This window comes from Amblyomma mixtum, chromosome 3, assembly GCF_055824585.1.
Source record: "Amblyomma mixtum isolate Tamu chromosome 3, ASM5582458v1, whole genome shotgun sequence".
In the NCBI taxonomy this organism is placed as follows: domain Eukaryota; kingdom Metazoa; phylum Arthropoda; class Arachnida; order Ixodida; family Ixodidae; genus Amblyomma; species Amblyomma mixtum.
In genome coordinates this window covers 43,463,506-43,490,949 of record NC_143014.1, presented here as the reverse complement: position 1 = coordinate 43,490,949, position 27,444 = coordinate 43,463,506, and the positions used below count along the sequence as shown (strand labels likewise).

Here is a 27,444-nt window from a genome sequence, read left to right as displayed (position 1 = left end):
TAGGCACAATTGCCTATTTCGGACATACGTACATACTTATGTACATACGTACGTCCTTGAAGCCTGCTTTGCGGCAGGTGGCCAGCCTACCTTCCCACCGGATTGTGGGCAACCTGCCAGGTGTGTACACTTGGGAGCGGGTGGTCTTTACCCTGGGGTATTTACCCAAAGGTCTTCATGGTAAATGCCTGCCAGATAAAAGACCTTTAGGCGAAAGGCCTTTATAGTAAAGGCTTTTAGGTCAAATGCCTTTAGCACGTAACGACCTTAAGTGCCCACCGTAACTAATGCTACTGCACGATATTCCGCGCTTAGCCATGCTAAACCGTCTGGTAATTTTTCTTATTTTTTGGTACAGACATTCCACTCTGCTGTGTGCAGCTCTGGAGTCACACTCAGGTGAATTTTACAAAGGGATCGAGCACTAAATTTAAGCATCCAATTTTTTTCGCCACAGTGGAAAGCTTGCTGTCTAAGGTGCTGGATTCTACAACGGTTTTCTTGGAAATGCTTTAGAAAATTTTTACTGAGAATTTTTCATTCAGTGCATGCACCCGTTTTTATGTGTCCTGATGCTGGAAACCTTGATAAGCAAGCGTGATGGCGATTGCATGTCGGCAAAAGTGCTATACCAGAAACTGGTATAAATCTCATCTGCCAGACTATAGTTAGACATTTTTAGTACAGAATAGCGTCTGTTTTAGTTTTCCCACCCAAATTTTACACGCCTCCTTGACGGAAGTGTTAGTGGACCATGGTTGCCACTCCATTGAAGAAATGCAAAACACAGTGGTGTCATTTAGTGATAAAAGCTGAAAGCACATGGTCACCGATGCGGGGAGCATTGCTTTTCATCGAAGGGTGCACTGGAGAGAGTGTAAACTACAATAAAACATGACGAACACTCCTGAAGGAAAAAAACACTGTACACATTAGCAATATTTTACCGAGGTGGGGTCATGTGGTGGGATACACCAATAATGACGAGTTTCTTCACAAGATGGCTTCTTATACGAGTTTCAGTGCCAAATTAAAATTATAAATCCTTGTTTCTTTGATATTGCTGTACTCAATTCTTACAATATAAGGCATGATGTTTTCATTTCCACCATAACCTCGTCACACATTTTGGTCAGTGTTCGGTCCCTTTTACTGTGATTTTTGCTTGTTTTAAATCTACTCTAATGTGAGGCTTGAACGAAGGTTTTAGAGTGAGGCACGAGAACAAAAACGAGTGGTTTGCAGTTCCCTATGAAGACATTACCAAGAAAGGGCTATAGAAAGTAAGGAGGTCAAATTGGGTTATGTAAACCAGTAGCTGCAGCCAATCGGGTTCCCAGATGATATGTGGAAATGGCTTTCTTTGGTACATTGGAGGAGCACTGTGACTTTATTCTGCATATGTTACATTGTTCTGTTGCCTCGGGGATGAATTTGCCCCTTATTCAGTTATTGATTGTTTTTTTCTTATTCTCAGGAATGCCCTTCGAGGAAGTGAAAATATTGAATTAACCAAAAGCACTGTTCAAATTAAAAGGCTTTGAAATGCATTGAGAACAGAGAGGCAATCAGAACTTTGAAATTTGTTTGAATTGAATGCTGGTGTAAGTAGTGAGTTCATACTCACACGAGTCTACATTTAAGATCTGTGGTGGCTATAGGCACCCTTTGCTAAAGCCTCCTGCAGACTTGCAGACTAATGACCACGAGGAGTGACTTTCAGAGCAGTTCATGCCACTTTCATGAAGGCACGTGTCTTAGCATGTCTCAAGGCATGAGTATTTAGTGTTTTGCCAAAGTCATGCATAGCGTAAATTGGCTGTACCGAGTTAAATATGTGTCTCACTTTATGTATAATGCTGCTTCATTTTTGTTGTAACATAATTGCTATTGCTTGCAGCTTTGAGAGGAAGAGAAACAGTCGCATCACTGCCTTGGCAGTGTAGGTTGCCTGTAGCCTCTGACAGGCTTGCATGTGCTGCATAACTGGCAGTTTGGGTTGAAATTTTTGAAAAAAGGGTAAGCATTTGCATGCAGATATGGTATTCATTGAAGTTACATGAATGAAAGAACCATACATGGATGGCTGTTCAATGCTGTGGTATTGCTTCACCTATTGTTATTTTCAAGGGTAGTATTTGTGAAGAACCAAAGCAATAAAGCCTCATTTTGGTGAATTTTGTGTCGTGTATTGCAGGGCTTTTCACTATATCATCTCATGATATGGAACCCACGTCTGACGTGTCCTTGCTGTTGTAAAAATATTAACACACTTCTTTGACTGTGATGGCCACTGAATAAGATACATAATTATTGATCTGTGTAAAGCAAAAGATTTACGGCCAAGTATGTGTGCCTTATTTGGCAAGCTGTGGCCTATCCTTGCAACGTTGAACTCCAGTGTGATAGCAGCAATATTTCTGTGCATTTTGCCAACCACTTGTGCTGTTCAGTTATTAAGAGGAGGTGCAACCTGAAATGAACCAAAGCTTAAAAATATATATGTCTGTTTAGTGAGGATGGGGTTGAAATGCACACTATTTAGTATAAATTTGAAGGGACGATGAAAACTTTTTCATATGCTATCAGAAATTGCCTTTTCAGCAATTCCAGCAGCTTTTTCAGCAGTGAAACAAAAAAGATGTGTGAACATATACTGGATGTATTTAACTGTCTGTGACATGCTACCAGTAGGATGGCTTTGCAGTAAGAAAATGGCAAAATAATAGCATTGTGCATCACAAAAGCGGTGGAGGGAGTGGAAGTAAAGCTGATGTGATGCGCTGGAAAACAATATTGGCATGGTTTTTTATTATCAACCTTTTAATGCGAAAGCATTGTATGTCCCATTAGCACAAAAGCCGCTGTCTGCCATCTGTCGCTGCCAATGGTACGAAATTCCTCAATGGTGTCAGCATATTCTTCCATCACATGAGCAGTAGACAGTACGATAGCGACGTCTACAGCAAACAAGAAAAAATCTGAAGGTGCTGGGCATTGAACCAAGGACCATAAGATTGAGAGGCGAGCATACAGCCCATAGGCTACAAAACTGCATTACTTTTTGACGAATAAAGATGAGCCTACAGTAGGATACAACTTAAAACAACAGCAGTTGCTAACACTGGGCCATGGTCTGCGGCATCCTATATTGCTTCGCTAGCCAATCACAACAGTAAACGAAATCAGCTTTTTAATGTTTGACTTTAATAAATGAATCAGAGCTGGTAGAGCTCGTAACTTTTTTCTTGTGATTAGTTTCTTGTTTAGGTAATGAGTAAAGTTTTAACTACGGACTACTTTTTTGTCGTGGAAGAATTCTGTGCGGCAGTCCTGAATGTGGATGGAGCTTCATTGCAGACTTAAGTTGTGTCCACCTATAGTGTATGCGCTTCCTTACGACTGCATGCTGATGTGTAAGTGCGTCCTTAGAAAGGAAGGAATCTTTAATGAACCTCGCAACAAAACTCACGATGAGACGATGCTTTTGCATTTGAAAGTAAGCAGTCTTAAAAGAGCATAGATACCTAACTTTTGGGTTCATGTTTTCTTGTTTGTAATGATGCATCAGGCATTATTATTATACATGGATTACTGCGTGATATTCTCCTACGACCACTAAATAATTTATAATCGAATTTCTTTCTCGTGCTGTTTCGGTTTCAACAGCCGACCGATTGTGACATCAAAGTGGGGTTATAAGTCACGTGTGCCATGAAAAACTGCAATATAATCGGTGCTTCTACAACTATTGTCATCCCGTCTCTTGAGAAAGGCCGGTTTCAGCACTGTAGTGAATTAAAACAATGAAGCAACGATTATATCGACGTTTTTTTCATGCCTCGCGTGACGTATAACCACACTTTGACGTCACAGGCATCGTTCGGCTGTTGAAGCCGCAACCGAAATAGCATGACAAAAAAATAAGATTATGAATCATTTAGCAGTCGTAGGCGAATACCACATGCTGATTAATGCATAGTAGTGTATTACGTATCACTGTGGAGAATAAAACGTGCCATCAAATTTAGGTGTCTATACTCCTTTAAGTGCCTTCCGTAATTTTATTTCTTTGCTCCCCAGTGGTGATGGTGGTGCCGCGCCCCGCTGGCTATCCGCGTGGTACAGATGTGTGTGTGCGTGCGTGCGTGCGTGCGTGTGTGTGTGCGCGTGCGTGCGTGCGTGCGTGCGCGCGCGCGCGCGCGCGTGTGCGTGTGCGAAATTGAGAAACGCTTCATTTAGGGAAACATTTATTGGGAGTTGACGTTTCGGACAGGGCCTGTCCTTTTTCAAGTCTTTTTCGAGTTTTGAAAAAGGACAGGCTCTGTCCGAAACGTCGACTCCCAATATTTACCTAAATGAAGCGTTTCTCAATTTCGCATTTTACCTCTGGCAACCAAGTACGTTTATCTTTTTGTGCTATTTGTGCTTTTTGAGCCGCTCCTTCCACTTGGGCACTTAGAGTACGGCCGAGCTAGGGGAGCGACTCGCGCACCGCTTCCAATCCTGCCGTACTTCAGTTCCTATAGTGCCACGCGGACGCTTGATCCGTGAGTAGTCGCGTGTTTCGTGGGCATTGCGAAAGTTCGTCTTAACTGAGAAACACGCAAAGTAGTTCGTTTTGAACTGATTTTAAAACACGAGTTTATTGAAATTAACCAACCAAATTGTTTCGTTTTGTTCGTTACAGAATTCGTCATTCAAGTTCGTTTATGGGAACCTACTGTTGTAGGGTGTAACGTCCCGAAACGACACATATACGGTATGGACGCCGCTGTGGACGGCTCCAGATTAATGTAGACCATCAGTTTCTCTATGGCAATTAAAGTGAACTCGAATAAGTTGTGGCCAGAGTCGGCAACCAATGACCTGCGCATTCCTTCCGCCAGCTTTCCGCTACTTGTGTACTCTCCGCTATCCACATTCCAACGCAATTCCTGTTCCGTGCCATGTAAAGACGCACAGTTCAAGTACGCAGTGCTGCCTTTCGTCGGATATATATATATTTTTTTTTCAAAGCGTCCCATTTGATGTTTGAATGTTTTGCAACTGCGCTACTTGATGATTCTTTTAGTATATTCTAGGCACTATAATTCTTTGTATGCTGCTGACATGGCACATGGCTGCTGATAACTCGTGCTAAGCTCATGAGCACGGCGCTCGTGAGCTAGCTCCATTCCAGCTGCTTTGACTTTCGCGCTTTGAAGTCAGTGACGTAACGTAGTAGTGAAGAATTTTAGAAGTAATTTAACTTATTGCGCGCCAAAGAAACACATTTTCGCCACTGCAGATTGTCGATAGCCCGTACTGTGCAATTTTTTTGTAACGTTTTCGGACTTTCAGTGGAGAGGTTGTGTGCCTTACATGCCACCGCGGCGCTGTCGGCGTCGTCGTTGCCATCGCCGTCCCGTTCCAATTTTCTGCTCCCCATCAAGTTGGCCCCTCTGTATGAGTAAATTGTTCTTGTTTACCTGACCAGATGGTCGAGAACAAAGGTGACGCAACTGCGGAATCATGCACAACCGGGCGGCTTGAACATGAACATCTCCTTTTTGAGCTCGAAACGAGCGACTCGAGTAGCGTCGGTTTGGTGCTCAGGTAGACTTCATGGCAATTTATAATTTCTCATTGTGGTATACCAATTGATTGAGACTTCCCGAGCATGTGTATGTGTGTACTGATCACGCAATTTTTTGTTGTAGTAGTGCAGATTCGTATTGATGAGGTGTGCTGGCTTTACATGTTGGTTTCACCTATCGGTCGTCTATAAAAGTCGCGCATACTTTCGTAATGCTGCAGCTTCTTGCTCTCTAAGAATGAATTGTTGCTGAGAAAGGACCTCATTTGATACTGTAGCTAGTACATGCGGGTTTTCTTGACTTAGCCGTCATGATGAATGTGATTTGTTATGTTGCCACCGACCATCTGCTTTGGGCACTTCCTTCAAAAAGGGGGTGTGTGCAGTATGGTCGAAGTTTTGCGAGGTATTTTATAGATGCTGTACACTTACTCAGAACTGTCGCTTATTTCTCTCTCTACCCTTTTTCTTGAACAGGGCAATTTATGATGGAGACGAACACGAAAAATTCCTGGAGAAGTTGGATGCCCGCATCAGTGATCACGACAGAGAGATTGAAAAAATGTGCAATTTCCACTACCAGGGCTTTATTGACTGCATCCGAGAACTTTTGCAAGTGCGGAGCAAAGCACAGAAACTGAAAGTAAGTCTGTTACTTTGCTGTTTAGCTGAGGATGCTGTTGTGTGTTCTAGGGCGGATGCACTGCAACCCGTAAATTTTATATCATGCAGCAGCATAGTGCATATTTAAAGTTTGTTTTTTGTAGAAACACCATTTTTACGATAAAGTTGGGTAAAAGTGTTGTGTATAGTCATGAAATCATTCTTAACTTCTCAGCTAGATCTGTTTGTGTATAAATGGGCAGAAAACAGGGCAAGACATTGAACTGAACAGTTGTGAAATTGGTTGATAGCTTCACAGGAGCATCATTATTGAATACTAAGTGTGCATGTGCTCTGTTGGGACTGAAAACTTGTGCCATGATGTGGTCATTGCTGCTAAAACTGGTGAGGTGGCACTTATGTGCCACTGATGAAACCCACATGTATTTCCATACTCAGTAGTTGTACATAGTGTATATTGCCGCCCTATCCCTATCCTTTCTTACTATCGCACCCCCTGTTCCTTCCCTCTCCCTGTCCTTTTATTCCCGCTAGTCGCAGCTCAGGTGCTTCAGGTTTCGATGGCAGATGGCATGGCTAGCAGCATCTTTTCCTTCATTGTTATTTTTATTTTTTGTGTAAAAGATGCCCACTAACAACTGATGAAATGTAAACCTGCTACATTTCAATACACACTAGGAGCAAGACCCTACATGGCAGGGCATGCATGGTGGTAATGTCTTTTCTGTCACTCATTCTGTGCACATATTGAAATGAAGCAATAACGCCAGTTTTTTTTATGATGCCAACCAACTATTTCTAAAGTAGACCAGCAAATGTTGCAGATTTTTAGTGTGATTACTGAACAGCATGAGCAACTCCTATAAAGTTGGAAGTGTGGGGATAAAAAATAGGCTGTAGCCAGCAGCAATAGAGATTAGTGAAAGTGATTTGGGAGGCCTGTGTGCTTGCATGTTGGGTGGAAGGCTTAGAGTAGCTTTTGACAAACTGAGAAAATGTCCACTGTTAGCTTCTTGTTGCAGAGTAGACACTGAATCTTTTTGTGAAGTGGGCAATTTTCACATTTTAAAATAAACTGACCATCATCGGCTGGTGGTTCTGTTTTTGCTGGGGAGTAAATCTGTGCACCAGACAGCCATGTGTGCTGCTTAGTTACAGCTGCTGTAACAGCTTAGCTTTTAATATCCTGAGAACTTTTAGGAGGCATTTTCACTGTGGACTGAATACAAGAGCTACCTGTCAGTGGAACTTATTTGAACTTCCTGGTACAACGTGCCATGTGGTTGGTATGTATACCTAGTTGCTGGTTTTGTTTGTGCTGTAATCAGACGTGAATATTTTGCTCCTCTGACATTCATGTTGTTTTTGCTGCAGCTAGCTGCTTTGCTAATCTGTTAATCTATACTTTGTCAGCAGCTGCTCTCATTGCTGGCAAGGCTATCAGCTTGTATGAGAGATTCTCTGACATGACAGAGTATAGTTCCAGTGTTACTTACCGACTTCTACCTTACTACTATTGTCAAAATATGCACATTCTCACATATCTTAACCCTTTTAGTTCCCTAGTCCCCCCCCCCCCCCCCCCCTTCGCAATGCAACACAACTGTTCCGGTATGCTGTCGGGTGGTCCTGACAAGCTTTTTTCTGTGATTGATTTGCACGCTTTCGCAATTTTTTCTTGTTACGCATGATGCGCCACGTTGTACCCAAATATCATTGAAAGACTTGGGCACATAAAGAAAGGCCAAAAATAAACATTCCATGCATTGTCTTTGCACAGTATATTTGTTTTCGTTCATTGTGCCTGAAACTAGTGAAATAGTTTTGGACCAGAACGGCCACACAGTAGGTAAAAGTTTCGAACTGCAAAGGGTTAATGCTTAGAGTAATTTGTAACTAAATGATAGTACCTGTATTTTACACTCTAATAGGATGCAAAGTCCTGTGTCCTCATTTAAGACAAATGGGACGCTACATGCAAAAACAAAGCATGCAGCTGCTTGCTTAATCGCACTCTTCCTAAAAGTTTCATTATCGCTGTTAGGTGGTACCACAACTAGCTAATCTTCTACTCAGAGTAATTGGAAGTAAAAACAATGTCATTGCATGGACGTTAGTAAAGTTGAAGCACAGGCTCATTCTTGTGAGACGTAATGGAGAGACAAGTCGAGCAGCTGCCACTTGGGAATCAAACATGTAGACTGTGAACCTGGCAATCTACCAATCTAATTTCGTCATTAGTCAGAGTGCTACAGAGAAACAGTGAATGAGGAAAGTACACTTATGCTGGTTGAGGATGCTGAACCGTTAACGGTGCTGCAAGCAGCTTCTGGGAGGGGGTATAGCTACAGTTGTGTAGTTGTGAAAGCGGCGTTAGATGGCTGTTCTAGATACTGCTCTATCCAGATGTGGCTGCTGTAGTTTGAGAATTGAACCTGTGACCTTGTAATTGGTATGTTGATGTTTTGGCCACTGCTTCACAATGACAGACTTTCAAAACTTACTTTTTTCTTTCTTACAGAATGAAGTTACTCGAACAGATCAAGAGCTGCAGGAAACTGCAAAACGTGTTCTACAGAGGGCTGATGAGTTAGTGAAGTATGGTCACATTCAAAGTAATATTGCCTGTACAATTGGGAGCCTAAGTGTGTGTCTGCCGGTGCTTGATGTTTATGCCAAATTGATGGAACAGATGAAAGAACGTCGCTATTACCCTGCGCTAAAGACTATTGAACAGCTTGAGCACACTTATTTGCCAAGAGTATCACAGCACCGGTTTGCTCAGTCCATGGCGGTCTGCATACCCCGTCTTCGTGACCGTATAAAGGAGGCATCCTTGTCAGAGCTAAAAGACTTCCTTGAGAACATTCGCAAGCATTCAGGCCGCATTGGTGAGGTGGCATTGAGTCAGGGCTGCAAGCAAGAACTGGACCAGGAAGAAGATATGAGTGCCCAGGACCTGGTAGATTTCTCGCCTGTGTACCGCTGCCATCATATCTACAGCGTGCTTGGGGCACGGGACACATTTGAGGCTTATTACCGGCAACAACGGAAGCATCAAGCTCGACTTGCCCTGCAGCCACCAACAAACATGGTGCGGCATTTTTGACCCAAGATACTTGGCATTGGTCATGTGTGGTGTGGTCTTCTTTTTCTTTTGTTTTGCTTAAGGTTTACTGTGTTTAACTGTGTTTTGTTTTGCAAGTGGTAGGGAGGGATAAATTTTCCAATTGACTAGGCACTTTTGGCCTTGGGCGCATGTGACTTGGGCTGCAAAAAAGAGTTCCTTTGTAAAATATGCATTTGTTGATGGTTTGCCGGGTGAGTAACACTTGATATGGGTGAACAAGTTCAACTTCAGTTAACCAAGTAACTTCCAAAGCTCGTTTGTCTTTATGTGGAAGACATTTTTTTTATATGGTTTCTGTCAATTGAACCAAAGCACAAACAGTTGAGTGTACCTAGCCATTTACAGGTATGCAGGTGTATTTTTTATTTCATGTTTAATAGTTACTGGCTGTCTAAGCTCTTCTCTGTACCTGGGAATGTAATATCAGAGTGAATGTTGATTATGGGTGAAACATAATCTGTGCCAGTTAGTGATGCTAAATCTGACTGCTCTAATTCAGAGCTTACTTCATCTTCATATGGAAGTGATGAAAACAGTGCCAGTGAGCATGGTAAGGGGAGTTATATGTGTGGGTATTAAGGAAGACTGAAGAATGCATATTAGAGAATGAGGACTTGTTGAGGGGATGCATACCTTTTGTGAGGGAGCACTGAATAAAGTAAGCCATGGAGTCTACATTTATTGGAAGTTCTTTACGGCAGCCTTCTGAAAGTAGTTTAGCATGAAAGCTGAAGAATTAATGGAGTTTATTCACTTACTTTATAAGATTCTGTCCAACATTCATTTACCTGTTCATTTTTACATTTCTGCAATATGCTAAAAAATTAAAATTTAATGTGATTTGTTGAAATATTATTATGAAAACGCTGTTTAATTTATTCATGCATCACTGTTGGGAATAAGTATGTACACTTGTCCAGGCCACACTGTTGGCTTGTTAGTATGGAAATTTCAGGCAGTAAGGGCTTCTGATGTTAGGTTTATATTAATATGCCATGTTTTGTGATGGCACTGGCCTAGTTTATCCAAAATGAATGAAAATGCTCCATGGTTCAAGCACAGGATTTAACAAAAAAGCAGAACTCATTGTGCCTTCGCAAGCGTGTGTTTTTAAATGCCATCTGTATAGTGGCATAGCCGCCGCATTGGCTCAGTGGTTACGGTGCTCAGCTGTTGACCCGAAAGACGTGGGTTCAGTTCCGGTCGCGGTGGTTGAATTTCGATGAAGGTGAAAATCTAGAGGCCTGTGTACTGTGTGTTGTCAGTGCACGTTAAAGAACCCCGGGAGGTCGAATTTTCCCGAGCTCTTCACTACGGCGTCCATCATAGCCTGAGTAGTTTTGGGACATTAAACCCCCATAAATGAAACAAATGTACAGTGGCACAGGGCAAACTGTGTGCTGCTGACAGTACGCAAAAAAGGGTAGAGCACAGCTGTCATTCTTATATGGTGGAACTCCAATTTTCTCATATGGTATCTTGGCACTTGGTTAAGTCTTTCTGCAGGCAGCATAGTTTTTATTTGCTTTGGACAAACCAGGTATCATTACTGAATGGAGTAGTGGACAGTATTCACAAATGAATGCTATAGGTTCAGGTGACAGAAGCATTTATACTTCTGAATTGAAGACCAGACCACTTTATTTACAAATGTGCGTACATGTTCAGTATAAGCTATGGGCTTAAAAGCTATAAAAAAAATAGCTTGAAAATGCCTGTGGCCCGTTGTCTGATAGCAGTGGTTCACGTTTTGTGCTGTAGTTATGATGACAGTTAATTCTTTAAAGTGGTTTTTGTGTGATTAATTTTAATTGGGGCTGAATTCATAATTGCTTAGTGAGTCATTTCCCTGCTCTGACATGCCTGAGTACACTCTCTCTAATATATGCATCGTTTTCAGCATGAGACAAGTGATGGATATCGTAAATATTTTGCGGAGATTGTTGGGTGAGTCCTTTGAGCATTGAAAATTCTCTGTAGTCATAATAACAGTAGTGCTAGTTGTGTGGTACGGTAATAACCGCGTTAATCTTATGCCTTCTCTCTTTTATTTTCCTCAGATTTTTTGTGGTTGAAGACCACGTTTTCAACACAGCAAGTGGCCTTGTGAATCAGGCATACTTGGACCAAGTTTGGGAGAATGCTTTGTCAAAGATAACAGTGGCATTAAGGACACACTCTGTGAGCAACATATTGTTGATGTCTGTTTTCATTTAGTTTGGAACAGCTTGTTCAGTATTTCGTTGCTTACAGGCCTACTGCACAGAAGCAAAGTTGATGCTTGAAGTTAAGAAGCTCATTCTTCTCTTCAGTGAAACACTGCGGGTGAGGCTCACCTTGAGGAGCACATATTCTGTGAACGGGCTTTAGTTCCACCTTTTTATTTTTTCAGAGTTACGGATACCATGTGGATCCGGTGCACAACTTGTTGCTTGAGATCCAAGAGCATTACAATGAAATTCTGATGAAGCACTGTGTTCAGACTTTCCGCAGCATATTTGATGATGACTCTTATCACCCCATTGAAGTTGCAACAGAGGAAGAGTACCAGAAAGTGGTGGCCATTTTTCCATTTCGAGATGAGGCCTTGGAGCAGGTATGAGAGATCCACTTACTTTTTCCTATTGTTTCTAGTATCCATTGCTATGAAGTGTATGTTATTGCTTTCTAGGCACCTTTCCCAAAGAAGTTTCCATTTTCACGGTTTGTGCCAGGCATCTTTGATGAAGTCAAGGAGTTTATTCGGGAATGCCTGAAGTTCTCCGAAGACCTCAATGTCAGGTTTGTGCCAAATGAAGCAAAATGGCAGCATAGTAGGTATGGCCATTGCTGTTCTTTTGTTGTTGTACTTGCAGTCAGACTGAAGTTGAGGATATGGTGCGGAAAGCCACCAACCTGCTGCTGACCCGAACACTGGGTGGTTGCCTCTCGTCACTCATAAAAAAGCCGAATGTTGGTCTGCTACAGGTAAGGTCAAAAAGCTCTTCTTTAGTTTGGTCTTATCAAGAACATAACTTTTTCATCTTCCCAAATAGCTGATACAGATCACAATAAACACAAACTACCTTGAAGATGCCAGTGTGTACTTGGAGCAGTTCATCTCCTCCATTTTCAAGTGAGTGCATGCCTGGAGGTGCAGATGTATGCATGAAATGTGTGTAAGTTCCATGTATTTTTTCACAGTCGCTGTTGTGGTGACAGTCATCATGTAGCTAAACTCCAAGGCAGGACAATGTTCAAGGTAAGTGTCAAAGTGGATATTCATGCTAAATGAGAGAGCATTGTGAATTTAAATGCAGGATGCCCGAAAAGATGCAGAGGACCAAATTTATGAACAGCTGAAGGCTAAAATTGGAGAGTTCCTGGAACTTGGTGAGTGAGCTGAAAAATGCTGATGGCATGGAGGTCACTACTATTTTCATTTACTTTCAGCTCATTATGACTGGCTTTTGGTTGAACCTGAAGGTCAGGCCAGTAACTACATGATGGACCTGATTGCATTCTTGAACAATGTGTTCCAGGCATTCACGAACTTGCCGGTATGTGTTGTGCTACACTGATCAAAATCATTCTGGGGGGTGTTGAGGGGGAAAAAAAAAGAAAAACGTAGTTGCCTGCTCAGGGCTGGGGCTCTGCTAGAAATGGTGGTTTGCAGCTGCTCTGTTCATTTTTCTTTAAGCTTGACTTATGTTTACCTGTTGTCAGCTTTCTAAGTTTGCTGTATTTTGACTACTGTTTGTCAGATTTAATGAATAAACAATGTCATGTCTGCAGCCTTCTAAACTTAGCAGGACAGTTTGACTAATCTTATGCCGAAAACAGTTTGAAGGTGCTGAAAATCATTTAGATCTTGACATACTTATCGCGGCCATAATAAGTCACTTTTGAGTATTCAGTTAGGCATGTGTCTACTGCTATGCAAATATGAGAGTTATGCATCTGCAACTTTGCCTGCTTGTACATAGGACAAGGTGGCTCAGACTGCCTGCATGACTGCCTGCCAGCACCTTGCCACGTCTCTGCTGAACATTCTCACTTCAGAAGATGTCAAGTACATTTCAATGGGTGCCTTGCAACAGTTCAACTTGGACGTCATCCAGTGTGAACGTGAGTAGCAAATGCTTTGCAGTGGTGGAAATGACTGACAGCTCCCTGACGTACCTTTCAGAGTTTGCCAGTTCAGAACCAGTGAAAGGGTTCAAGGAGGGTGTGCTGCAGATGTTCTTTGTGGAACTGCGTCAGGTACGGAAACAGAAACATTCATTTGGTGTTGCAGGTGCTGCACTTGAAAGTAGGTAGTGATGTGTTTTAGTTATAGCCTCCATTGTTTGTTTTTGTTACATTTGTTTGTAACTGCAATAGGATTATGATATAGCAGTAGCACTGAAGTAACCTCAGTGTTGCTGCTGTAACAAATTCTTGCTGTGAATGTTTCACTTGCATCTGTGTTACTTCATTGGTAGCTTTTGATGCTGACTGCTGTTCCTTATAAAGGCAGTTGGTGCAAAGTGGAACCTTGCTGTAGAATGTTGCAACAAACTATTTGAAATATGAGCAGCTTTATTTTCCTTGAGGTAACTAATTTTTATAGTTTACTTGTGGGTAGCTTAAAATTTGGCTTTGTAAACAATGCACGCAAATGTCATACTACAGAACATTTTTCACTTTCATTCCATCTGTTGTGAAATTTATTGCCTCTAAATTAAAACTACCCCCCCCCCCCCCCCCCCCCCCCTCCGCGGTGGCCAAGTGGTTACGGTGCTCGGCTGCTGGCCTGAAAGACGTGGGTTCGATCCCGGCCGCGGTGGCTGAATTTCGATGGAGGCGAAATTCTAGAGGCCCTTGTACTGTGCGATGTCAGTGCAAAGAGCCCCAGGTGGTAGAAATTTCCGGAGCCCTTCACTACGGTGTTTCTCATAGCCTGAGTTGCTTTGGGACGTTAAACCCCAATAAACCAAACCAATTAGAACAGTAGTTTAGAAAGGAATTCGAAGTACTGAGCTTGTAAGAAAGAAGCTGCTGGCAACTTCTCAAAAGCCTTGGCATTCAGTGGTCAGTGGCTTCCTCTGTTTTGAGAAATGTTTTTAATTATTTACCAACTTCGTTATTTAAAGGAGTATAGATGCCAGTTGGTTGTGTGTTTTCTTCTTTTGTAATGATGCGTCAGACATTAGCATTCTAGGATCACCACATGGTGTTGCCAGAATTTTCGCTCGAATAGGCCAGTAATTTGTATAGAGGAATTTTTAAAGTCCTGCAGTAAAATACGGAAAATCTCTGTATACTGATGCCTTATATATCATTATGGTGGCTCAGTGGCTTTGACGTTCGGCCACTGATTCCAAGGTCACAGGTTCGATCTCGGCCGTGGCGGCCGTCCTTCAATAGAAGCGAAATACTGATATGCCCGCGTGCTGTGCGAGCGTGTGTTGAAGAACCGCAGGTGGTCTAATTTAATCTGGAGCCCCGCACTACAGCGTTCCTCTTAGCCTGAGTTGCTTCGGGACGTTAAGAGCCTCAGTCCAGAAAATCCTTGCAGAGAAGAAAACATGCTACAAAAATTAGGTGTCTATACTCTAATCAGCTTTTAATAAGCTGGCACATGCTTGTGCTTCTATGTACTATAACCAGCGCAGGGAGCACTGTTGAAACTTGCTTGGCTGCATTTTAAGTAAAATTTTCTTAAATTTTTGTAGCAGAGGGAATGATTGTTATTTTGACTGTTGTACTTTTGTATTCAGCTTTGTGTCCAGCTTTCAGCATCTTCAGCTTTGTGTGTTACTGTTTTTTCTGCCATTCCCACTTGCTACGCTGCTTTCTGTCAGTGCAACAGCTTGCAATAATCGAAACTGATTAAAACTTTACAAGGGCCTACGAAAATAAGGTGCCAACAATGTGCAGAAGTTTTCATGCAGTTTACACGTGTTAAACATTCGTTAGAGACACTTCAGTAGTTATTTTCTGCAACTATGGTATGTAAATGGCAAAAACCGCCATGGTGGCTCAGTGGTTATGGCGCTCGGCTGCTGACCTGAAAGACGCGGCTTCGATCCTGGCTGCTGCGGTCGAATTTCGATGGAGGTGAAATACTAGAGGCCCGTGTACTGTGCGATGTCAGTGCACGTTAAAGAACCCCAGGTGGTCGAAATTTCCAGAGCCCTTCACTATGGCGACCCTCATAGCCTGGGTTGCTTCGGGATGTTAGACCCCCATAAACTACGAACCAAACCAACTTTTAAATTATTACTAAAATTTTAGCATTGGACTGTGTTCATTCACCACCTGATCAGCATGAATCATTGGTGTTCTCCTCACTTTGTTATGCAGAAAGGCAGGAGTCTGGTTTGGGAAGAAATTTCGAGGTTGGAAAATCAGTTGTGCTCTCTCGTAAGCATATGTACCCACACGTAATAAATCAATCAATCTAGTAATTTTATTTTTCAGTTAAAATGGAAATATAGTGAATTTTTTCTTGCTTTGCAACTGTTTTGCTGAACAACACTTATTTCAGGTTCATTTATTACATTGATCCTTGTGATCAGTAATGGCACCAGATCCTTTCTGTTTGTGTTGGTAAGCCTGCTGATTGCCCCTGAAACTTTGAGACACTCTGGGGCAGATGAGCATTTACTGCATCTTCGCAATTTCTGAGGGAACTTCATAGCAGGTCATATGTCCTGAAGGTCTGCAGCTTGTAATGAAATGTGTTCGAGGCTCCGTTGTAGCTCACATATATTGTTTTGATTCCAACATTTATCAGAACACTTGAGCTTGGCGCATCATAGCTTTAGATGCTTATGCGGCACTAAACCCAACATAACACAACATTTATCAGAACACAGAAGACTTTTGTATAGCATGTAAACACAAAGCTGGGCACTGTGCTCATGCGCGAAGAAACCTAGATGGGCGAGACATTGTTCACAACATTTGTGCTGGTCACATCACAGGTAAATTATTTACAAGGGGGGAGGCTGCTGCTCCATCACTGCCCCGGAGGGAGAAATTTTCTGGGGAAGAACAACACTGACCACTATTTTTATTGCGAAGCAATACTACTTTCACTTTCAGCTCCTCACGTGGCGAGGCCGCGGTAGCTACCATTGACCTTGAGCGGCGCGCACTTGTGCCGTCGCGAGGCGAGGCCGCGTGTGGTGGCTGCTGCCTAACTCCTGCGCCCGCCGCGGGCGGCGCGGATTGGATTAGATTAGATTGGATTGGATTGTATAACCGATGCATCACCACAAGTCTAACCACAAGCACCACCACCAGCTACACTACCAGCTGAACCATGGTGTAGCTACGGATATTGCTTTCGCAATTACCGGGCTTAACCAAGCTAAGCCACAGCCATTTTTTTCAGTGGAAAAAGTCAAACAAATGCATTTTATTTATGGGACCACGTCCTCCAAGAGGTTCCCATAGATCCACCCCTGGCAGAGTATCATTATATATACAGTGGAGCCCTGCTGTTATGTTCTTCACAGGACCACGGCAGAAAACGTACCAGCTGAGAAACGCAGTAGCCAAAAAATGAACATAAAAAAAAGGAGGGCATATCTTCACCTAATTTTTTTTTTGCTTCTGGTAAAGGGAACATGCTTCTCTAGAATCTGCTGGGCTTAGTAGCTCTCGTGGCACTTCACATGCACGGAATGTCCTGAACGCCCTGCGATGGCTCTCAGTCTGCCTGAGCAGCTGTTGGTGGAATGGAGGCGGCCGCAGAGAGAGAGGGTGTGCACAGTGGGCGAAGGTTGGGCACGTGTGCGTTGCTTCTGCACCGTTTTCACTGAGGTCGCTTGAGTCCTATGCAGTCCTCTATTACAGTCATGAAATTGCGTTTCTAAGCTGCAGGCGACAAGGAAAAAGGAATGCCAGATTGACTGAGTCGGTGCATATTGTTATGCATAATTATTTAAAAACAGCACTACTGAACACACAGTGTGTGTCTTCTTTGACCTGTGTTCTGTAGCGCTGGTTTTAAATATTTAAGACAAGGAAAACTTGGATGACAGAAACATACCTCGGAGCCAGCCCGTTTAACTGCATCTTATACAGTGCTGCCCACGCGGTTTTTCCTGCGGCAGAGTTTCATTTTCATGCCTTCAATCATTCATGCTCGTGCTTCAGCAGCGATGCAACTGCACCAACAGCCGTAACAAGATTCATGCCGTCCGTAAGTGTGCTGGGCATTGGCGTGGGTGTGCAGCTCGTCAAAAGCCGCTGACCACGGTGGTATCCAAGCGCCATGGACACTTTAGCCGGTCTGTTGTCGCCATTCGCGCACGTTGAACGTACACTGTCAAAATGCCGCACTGGGTTAACCATTGTCGCGAAGTGACATTCATGATTTAACATGAGGGAAAGCTGTCTTAGTTGCAGTGTAAGAGCAGAGTTTTTGTTGCATCGGTTTGTATGGGAGCTTGGACAGGATTAGCTCAGGAGAATGTAGCAGCCGGGAAAACGCAGTGCCCGGGAAAGTAATGGCTTGGTTCTGCTGTACATAAATGTGGAACTTTTTGATTTTGGAAACTCAAGGCGTTCAAATGAGTTGCAGTGCTGCAGTAGAGGCGCCATGTTATGCTGTAGAGGACAAATGAAATGCGAGAGTTCAAATACTGACACAAACACGGAATAACTGAAGGGGAAGAGATACAAATGGGGTTATCACTACGAAGAGTGGTTCTTGCACTTGCGGAGTGATATGTACTTGTGCAAGTTTATAATTTACCTGAAAACCTTATTTTGCATTTTAATTTTTCTTGTTTGTTTTCATTTGACCCAAATAGCACTGTTGTAATAGAAACCTGTAAGAATGTGACCTTGGAAAAATGGGCCAATTTTCAGTGATTTTCAGTGCACTGTTGATGTTGAGAATTCAGTTGTCATACCTACATAATTTGTTAGTGGACATGGAGAGCTAAGGGCAAGTATATGTATAATCAGAGCAGCCTAATGTTCATAAAGCTGCCATTTAGTCCCCATATATCTAGTATACACAGCTTGGGGATGGCTGAACGAGTCCTTTTTTTTTACTCGCATAATTCGAACAAAGGAAAGGAAGCCAACTCTGACGTACATGTATTAACTTCTAGGTGTACAGCTGGGCTTCACTGTGATGTTAATTCGTCCCAGACTAAACGATTCAGGCTTCCACATAAAAAAAATGCTTGACTGCAAGCAGGACATGTCCACTACATAGTTTGGAAGAAGTTTTCCACAGCTCAGAAGAATGTTTGAGGTTGCACCTGAACCTTGACCTATCGTCCACTTATAAAACAAAATAATCCATGCATGTCAGCATTTGAAATGCTAGGTGGCAACCTCAGAAACCTAGGAAGTACAGTGCTGGCAGATAGGTGCAACAAGAAGTTTAGTGCAGATCATACTTTCCCAGTGCAGTAGACCTCAATATAACGTAGTTGAAAGTAATTGAAGGGGTGCTCAAGTTTGTTCATTGTAGCTATTAGTTTCGTATAATAAGTGACCTTGAACAAAGATTCATACCAGAAGGGAGCATTATAAAACGGGGAGCAGAGGTGAACACAGAACTTGTCAAATTGCTAAGCGACTTCATAACTGCATTTTTGATGAAACTGGCTATCTTTTATAGGTGTTGCCAAAAAGAAACTGTGATTTTATCCTGGAGTCGTATAGCGAAATTCTCCGGTTCATTCAGCAAGTGGGTTGGCTGTTATTGCTGACGTAAACTTTTGCTGTGGGAAAACGTGATGGTTTTTGTTATTCATGTGTTCTAATTACGAGTGAATTATTCTTAGAAGTGGCCTCTAATAGAGACCCCATCCCTACCATTCTGTGCACACCCAAGTAGCACCGTGTGTAGTTCATAAAATTATGGTCTGGTGCACGTAACATCTGCCCACAAGCGAAAGTTTTATGCGAAGCATATTAACGTAGGTTTCGGGCCTTCGCGCTACGCCCGGCGGTGGTCACCATTGACCTTGAAGTGAGATCACATGATGTGACGTCACGTGATGACGTCACACCGGCTGTAGATGGGGCCTCATATCGCGCCGTCGGACGTCGCCCGGCGGAGGCCTCCACGCTACGGTTCGCGCCGTCGCGCGTGACGTGGCGGCGGCGCCACCATTGCTGCATCACGTGATATGTGACGTCACGCCAGGGATGAAGCGGCGCGCGCCCGCCGTCGCCTCAGTCTCTGTGCCCGCAACCGCGCCAGCGTCTTTGCACCGGGCGTGTATGCGGAATGCAAAACGAAGGCTGCTTCGCATCCACTGGGCTTAACCTTGATAAGCCTCCAACTTTTTTTGTTCTGCAGTCTCCAACAATCTCTCATTCAAATTAAGTAGCCTAGTTGTTGGTTCTCAATTATCACTGTATCTGCTGCTTGTCATCTTGCTTTGATGAGACTGACAAGATATCATTCAAATTATAAAACCAAACTGTGCCGCAATGAGTAGGAATCGCAGGTAGTGCCTGCTGAGAGTGTAGTGCTGTGTGTATAGCTCGCTGTATATTGTGGAGGAATTTGATTTTGACTGTGTGCCAAGTGTATGGCTTATCATGTGACAGGGCTTCAGTTGCCACGTGAAATAACGTATTTACTCGCGTAATATATATATATATATATATATAAACATTTACTCACACACTTTATACTCTCAGCTGCACCAGACCACTCGTATTGCAAGCGGGTGCATGCAAGGCTGACTTGCGAAGATTAGCATGGCCGATCTCCCCAGTTTTTGGTAACCTCAGGCGCGCGACTGATCCGAAACTATCGAACTGTTGGCTAGCATGGTGGAAGAAAGAGAGGTGATCTGGCTGCAAGGGGCGGCACCAATACTGGGAGCCTTTTTTGTTGCTTGTTTTTCTGGCACTTCTTTGGGTGCGCCTGGCACGGGTGCTTGATTTTGATGCATATATGACACTGGCCTGCTTAAAACGACTATGATTGGATGGAGGGACGTCCCTATATATTGTTACGGGGAAATACTATTTACATTTATTTACAAGCAATCAGTGAATAGTTCCTAGCGGCGAGCATCAGGAAGCACCAACGCCAGCAGGAAGCACCAGCAACCTCTTCTTCTTCGTGCGACCCTTTCACGTGAGAGACCACTTCGACTTCCACTTCCTCTTCGTCGTAGCATGACCCCCGGCGGCAGGAGCGCCGTCCCGGCATTAGGCCGGTGATAAAGGAGCGGCGTGGTAGGGCTTGAGGCGCATAACGTGAACAATGTCGGTGGGTGGTGGACATGAAGAGGATGCAGGTGTATGAGGAGCAACTTCATACGTGACATCGGTGACCTGACGCACAACACGATAAGGACCATGGTAGGGAGACAAAAGTTTTTCAGAGAGACCGACGCGACGGGAAGGAAACCACAGAAGAACGAGCGACCCCGGTTCGTAGGTGACATGACGATGGCGATTATCGTACAATGACTTCTGCGCTTGTTGGGACGCTTGGAGCCGAGTTCGGGCGATTTGGCGAGCGTCTTCAGCTTGAGCAATGGCGTCCCGGGCGAAGGCGGTGACGGGACGGTCAGCGGATGGCACGAGTGTGTCCAATGGCAGGACGGCATGTCTGCCGTATAAGAGATAGAACGGAGAGTAACCAGTTGTGTCATGCCTGGAGGTGTTGTAAGCGAACGTCACATACGGCAAGGCGAGATCCCAGTCTTTGTGGTCGGGGGAGACGTACATAGACAACATGTCTGTTAATGTTCGATTCAAACGCTCGGTTAGCCCGTTTGTCTGTGGGTGGTATGCTGTGGCAATCTTATGCTTGGTAGAACACGAACGCAGGATGTCGTCGACAACTCTGGACAGGAAATAGCGTCCGCGGTCTGTGAGTAATTGACGAGGGGCACCATGTTGTAGAATAAGACTGTGCAAAAGAAAGTCAGCGACATCGGTCGCGCAGCTCGTAGGCAGCGCACGGGTGATCGCATACCGAGTGGCATAGTCTGTGGCTACTGCGATCCACCTATTTCCGGAATCCGAGGTCGGGAATGGTCCGAGGAGATCGAGCCCTACACGGTGGAACGGCTCCACAGGCACGTCTATAGGATGCAGAAGACCAGGAGGTGGTGCCGAAGGCTTCTTTCTGCGCTGACAAAGGTCGCAATTGGCGACGTAATGCCGGACTGTACGGTATAATCCAGGCCAAAAGAAACGGCGCCTTATGCGGTCGTAAGTTCGGGCCACACCAAGGTGGCCAGCTGCAGGCAGGTCATGGAGTTCTGCAATTATAGAAGACCGCAGCTGCTGGGGAATGACTAGAAGGAGTGAGGGCCCGTCAAGACGGAAGTTGCGGCGATAGAGAATGTCATTTTGAGTAACGAAGAGCTGCAGGGAGCGCTTCAAGCTTCCAGAGCTGAGACCCTCGATGATGGTTTGCAAATATGGGTCTTTGCGCTGCTCCTCGGCGATGTTGTGTAGATCAGAAATGCCAAACAGGGAAGGGATATCGTCAGTGTCACTGAGAGCAGGTGGCTCGACAGGGTACCGAGACAGGCAATCAGCATCTTGATGGAGACGTCCAGACTTGTACACGACAGTGTACGAATATTCCTGAAGGCGTAGCGCCCAGCGGCCAAGACGCCCAGAAGGGTCTTTCAGCGAGGACAGCCAGCATAGGGCGTGGTGGTCCGTGACAACAGAAAAAACACGCCCGAACAAGTATGGCCGGAATTTAGCTACAGCCCAAACCAGAGCGAGGCACTCACGTTCCGTAATGGAGTAGTTTCGCTCGGCAGGTGAAAGCAGACGGCTAGCATACGCAACCACGTGTTGTGGGCCCCGGGAGCGTTGAGCCAGCACGGCTCCGATCCCGTAGCCACAGGCGTCCGTGCGGAGTTCAGTAGGGGCCGCGGGATCAAAATGTGCCAGAATCGGGGATGATGTCAGCAGCCGGACAAGCGTGGAAAAGGAATTTGGTGATCAGAGCCCCAGGTAAAGTCTGTGTCCGTCTTCAGGAGGTCAGTGAGGGGACGAGCGATAAGGGCAAAATCTTGAATAAAACGGCGAAAGTAGGAGCACAGCCCAAGAAAACTGCGCACGTCTTTCTGAGAATTTGGGCGAGGGAACTGTTGCACCGCTGCAATTTTAGCTGGATCAGGACGTACACCAGAGGCATCGACGAGATGTCCCAGAATGGTGAGTTGCCGGCGGCCGAATTGGCATTTGGACGAGTTGAGCTGGAGCCCAGCCGTACGAAAGATAGTCAGGATACTCTTGAGACGTTCAAGGTGCGAGGCAAATGTGGGCGAGAAGACAACAACATCGTCAAGGTAGCAAAGACACGTAGTCCACTTAAATCCGCGAAGGAGTGAGTCCATCATCCGTTCGAAAGTAGCTGGTGCATTACAAAGTCCGAACGGCATCACTTTGAACTGGTATAAACCGTCAGGTGTGACGAAAGCTGTCTTTTCGCGGTCTTGCTCGTCAACGGCGATTTGCCAATAACCGGAACGAAGGTCAATGGAAGAAAAGTATTGAGATCCGTGGAGACAGTCGAGAGCGTCATCGATCCTGGGGAGTGGGTAGACGTCTCTTCTTGTGATGCGGTTCAGGTGGCGGTAGTCGACGCAGAAACGCCAACTGCCGTCTTTCTTTTTAACAAGGACGACTGGAGAGGCCCAAGGACTGGACGACGGTTCGATTATGTCCTTAGCGAGCATCTTTTCGACTTCCTGTTGTATCACTTGGCGTTCGGAACTGGACACCCTATAAGGCCGGTGGTGCAGAGGAGTGGCGTCACCAGTGTTGATACGATGCTTCACAATAGTCGTACGAGCTAAAGGGCGGTCATTGAAGTCAAATATGTCCTGAAAAGATGTAAGAAGATGGGTAAGCGCCTCGGCTTGGTCGGCAGAGAGATCTGAAGCGATCATATTGGCAAAGTGGTCAGGTCTCGAAAGAGCTGTGACATGATCGTCCGGAGAGGACGATACACAATTTGTGACTGCAGAGATCACGTATTCATCGGTAGGGGACAGCGTGGCGAGGCACATGCCTTGAGGAAGCGTCTGGACGTGCGTACTGAAGTTGAGAACAGGCAACCACGCGCTGTTTGCCGAGACTGCGACAACCGTATGGGCAAGGGCAACATTCTTTGTGACGGGCAAATCAAGGACAGGGGTGATGATATACTGGCCGTTAGGAAGAGGTGGAACAGATTTAAATAATACGTAAGTAGCGGCTTCAGGTGGTAAGCGGGTGAACTCGGCAGTACAGAGACGGTGCACAACTGGGGCAGGTGGTTCTGAGAGGTACGGTAGGTCCAACTCAACAACACTTGTAGCACAGTCAATAAGGGCTGCGTGCTCACTAAGGAAATCAAGGCCGAGTATGATGTCATGAGGGCACTGATTCAGAACGGTAAAGAGCACGGTGGTTTGGCGGTCAGAAATCGTCACACGAGCAGCACACAGGCCGAGGACTGGGGACGTTGTGCCATCGGCAACTCGAACAACGGCTGTAGGAGCAGGCGTCAGTACTTTGTGGAGGCGGCGTCGTAGGTTGGAACTCATCACAGAAATGTGGGCGCCCGTGTCAACCAGAGCAGAGACGGCCACGCCATCGACTTGTATGGTCAGTAAATTGCGCGGGGCACGAAGAACTAAACGAGGATTTTGGAGCCGGGTCGTATCTGCAGCATCGCCTCTGGACACTGCAGAAATTAGTTTTCCGCCTGTGATCGTCCGTAGGGGCCGGGAAAGGAAGCGCGCGGTCGTTGCGGCGAACGGGACTGGCGGCGCTGTGGAGATGGTGAGCGGCTGAAGCGGGGCGGCGGGACGTCGGTGGTGGGTCTTGACGTGTCTAAGGGTCGCGAGAAAGAGCTTGAGTCTGCAGCATCGGGGCGATAAGGTGGGGTCGAGTAACGGGTCCGCTGGGAGGAGTACCATCGACTACGGCAATGACGGGCGATGTGGCCGACACGGGAACAGTTGAAACAGATAGGCCTGTCGTCGGGCGTACGCCACTCGGAGGGGTTGCGCGGTCGAGGAGCGGCGTAAACAGGCCGGACAGGGTATAGTGGAGGGACTTCGGGCACTTTGGAGGTATGAAGAGCGGCGACAGAGGTCAAACCCAAGTTAGCAATTTCCTGGCGCACGACGGCTTGAATAAGTGGAAGGGGCAGGGGCTGGTTGGCTGCAGGTGTTGCTAAGGAGGCCGGAGCAATGGCTTCAAGCTCACGGCGTACGATACGGGTCACGTTCTCTGGTGAGGTCGGCTGGTTCCGTGGGCAAAGATCTTGGCAGGACGAAGACGCAGCCGTGTTGGGCAGGCGTGCGATATGCTGGGTGATCCGTCGGCTTTTGGCGTCCTCGAAGCGGCGGCATTCTTTGACGATGTCTGCAATCTTGTCGCAGTTCTTATAAACGAGCAGATTGAAGGCATCGTCTGCAATGCCCTTCAGCACATGTCCGACTTTGTCAGCCTCGCTCATCTCCTTATCGACCGTGTAGCACAAAGTCAACACATCCTGAATATAGGACACGTAGGACTCCGTGGATGACAGGGCGCGACTGGCAAGATCTCTTTTAGCGGCAAGCTGCCGGCCAAGTGGTTTGCCGAAAAGGTCAATAAGTTTCTGCTTACAGTCATCCAAACTGGTTAATGTCTCTTCGTTACTATCATACCACTTCAGCGCCGTGCCCTTAAGGTAAAAAACCACGTTCGCAAGCATGAAAGTTTGGTCCCACCGGTTGTTAGCGCTGCACCGTTCATACTTGCGAAGCCAGGTCTCAACGTCAGCGTCGTCGTCCCCAGAGAAGGGCCCAGGATCCCGAGGGTGAGTGAGGACCACCGAGGACACTGATGCTGCCGAATCTGGAGGAGCGGCTTCCGTCATTGTAAGCCGTGGAAGGTAGCGGCGGCGTGAAAGGTACGTCGGGGGTGGAAGGTAGCGTCCGCTGCGTAGTTCCGTCTTGCCGCACCTCCACCAAGATGTTACGGGGAAATACTATTTACATTTATTTACAAGCAATCGGTGAATAGTTCCTAGCGGCGAGCATCAGGAAGCACCAACGCCAGCAGGAAGCACCAGCAACCTCTTCTTCTTCGTGCGACCCTTTCACGCGAGAGACCACTTCGACTTCCACTTCCTCTTCGTCGTAGCAATATATATTCCCATATTCTGAGCTATAATTCGACTCAGGCCACATGAGTGACTGCTTAATTGATGCTGCCATCTCAGCTCATAGCTGCATACATCTGTAACTTCAAAGTCTGGGAGAAACGCTGTTAATATAATGGCATTTATTGAAAACAGTCAGGTAAGCTCTGTGTAACATGCATGCTAAGGGGGGCAAGAGCACCAGATCAATGAAAGCCTACACAGCTGCCTACATGTGCGAGCTGTGCTTTGCTCTAGCTTGCTCTCATGTGCACATGTTTAAGGGTGTAATAATCGATTGCTGATTGTATACGTGATGTAATAACCAGAGGACACTTTCTTGTCACTATTTCCTGTTTTTAATTTTAAGAAAAGTAATGTAAAACATTATAAGCAGGTCACTGATTTAGTCTATGGAAACCGGCATCCATCTACTTGAATGCCTAAAACAAAACTCCAAAAACAGAATAGCTGGAAGGGAAACACAAAAACACAACTAGCACCGCATGTGTTCGGTTTCTTTGGCCTACGCACATATGCACTGTGGCAAGCTTGGGCCGTATCAATTTGCAGCAAGCACACACCCTCAGCTTTCCCAAAGCTGTTCTGCAGCTGTTCGGTTTTGCGCTACCCTGCGCACTGCCGGAAATTTGAAGCCTCGTAGAAACCGCGGGAGATGTGCTATCATTCGATTATTCGAAGGTTGGCTGTTTGAACCAAGATCGGCTTTCACATCTGATGCCTCAGCTGCCAACTTCACAAGTGTGATACATTCCAGCGGCTAGAAAGACCGGGACGAAGGTAGACGAGACAGGACGAATGCCGGCGTTCGTCCTGTCTCGTCTACCTTCGTCCCTGTCTTTTTTTAGCCGCTGGAATGTATCACAATAGTACTACCAACCAACTAGCCCAGCTTTCTACGCTTAACAACTTCACAAGCTTTTTCAAGTTGCACAACTTGCTGCCGACAGACCTTTGCTGAATTTTCGCATCCTCATTGCGACGCAGTAATTTAGAAGATGTGCTTAGATCCACTTTGTGCTCAGCGCATGGAATGCGATGGAAGCATTTCATTGATGGTGAGGTTGCATGCTTCAGGCTTTGCAGCATGCTTTTGAAAAACTGCTTTGGCTGACATAACCACTGTTGAAATGCTTATCACTGAGAGTGGACTTTAGCTTCGATTCCAGGTGTGTTCCATCTTTGGGAGTGCTGAAGAGCGATACCTGCTCCTTGCAGGTCACGTAGCCACTATTACAGCTGCGTAAAAAGAACTTCTTGCCGGTTTTAAGACATGATTATGCATTCCTTGCTGTAGCCAAATGCACAAAAATTTAAGACAGCGTATGAAACCACGTCTCCGCAATCACAGTCACAGTTGGTTTTGACTTATATTTGGAGTAACGTTTTTGGCCAGCGAGGGTTGCGAGTTGGGAGGTTGACGTACAGGCGGCAGTATACGGTATATACTGTGCGTTATTACCTTTGCAGCTTTTTAGGACGCGTTTGTTAAATCATGCTCCACGTAATTTATGTATCCCGTCTTTTTGAAGCCTTAATTTAAACAAAAAAGGTGCGCAAATTAGGCGAGTAAATATGGTATGCAGCATGGGAACTTGCAACGCCTGCATTAAATCAGTCCTCAGCAGCATAGTGCATAGTTTGAAATGAAACTTTCAGTTATTCTCTTTAATAAAATGCAGTTATATTTGTTGGCAGTAACATTTTACTTCCCGCTGTGGTGGCTCGGTGGTTGGGGTGCTGGGCTTTTGTGCCAGAAGACCTGGTTTCATTTCTGGTTGAGGTGGCTGTGTTCCGATGTAGGGGAAGAGCAGAAAGCACCTGTGTGCTGTGCTATGTCAGTGCACACTAAAAAACACCAGGTGGTCTAAATTAATCAAGAGCTGTCCGCTGCAGCGTCCCTCATAGCAGATGTGTCGCTTTAGGACGTTAAGCCCCACAATTTACAATTTTTCTATTGGAATGTGTGAATAACAAGGG

The 27,444-nt window shown here is 45.3% G+C and overlaps 1 protein-coding gene across 1 annotated transcript in view; it reads left to right on the top strand.

Moving 5' to 3' along the window:
• Positions 1–5,365: 5,365 nt before the first annotated feature.
• Positions 5,366–27,444, top strand: part of Sec15 (exocyst complex component Sec15) — a 23,087-nt gene continuing 1,008 nt past the window's right edge. The window contains exons 1-15 of the mRNA XM_089578927.1: positions 5,366–5,598; positions 6,056–6,221; positions 8,724–9,296; positions 11,233–11,279; positions 11,393–11,513; positions 11,586–11,657; positions 11,725–11,928; positions 12,004–12,113; positions 12,188–12,299; positions 12,368–12,447; positions 12,516–12,573; positions 12,632–12,704; positions 12,765–12,871; positions 13,298–13,439; positions 13,501–13,574. Coding sequence (XP_089435053.1) covers positions 5,480–5,598; positions 6,056–6,221; positions 8,724–9,296; positions 11,233–11,279; positions 11,393–11,513; positions 11,586–11,657; positions 11,725–11,928; positions 12,004–12,113; positions 12,188–12,299; positions 12,368–12,447; positions 12,516–12,573; positions 12,632–12,704; positions 12,765–12,871; positions 13,298–13,439; positions 13,501–13,574 — 2,058 coding nt within the window. The 5' untranslated portion in view covers positions 5,366–5,479. The remainder of the gene's footprint in view (positions 5,599–6,055; positions 6,222–8,723; positions 9,297–11,232; positions 11,280–11,392; positions 11,514–11,585; positions 11,658–11,724; positions 11,929–12,003; positions 12,114–12,187; positions 12,300–12,367; positions 12,448–12,515; positions 12,574–12,631; positions 12,705–12,764; positions 12,872–13,297; positions 13,440–13,500; positions 13,575–27,444) is intronic.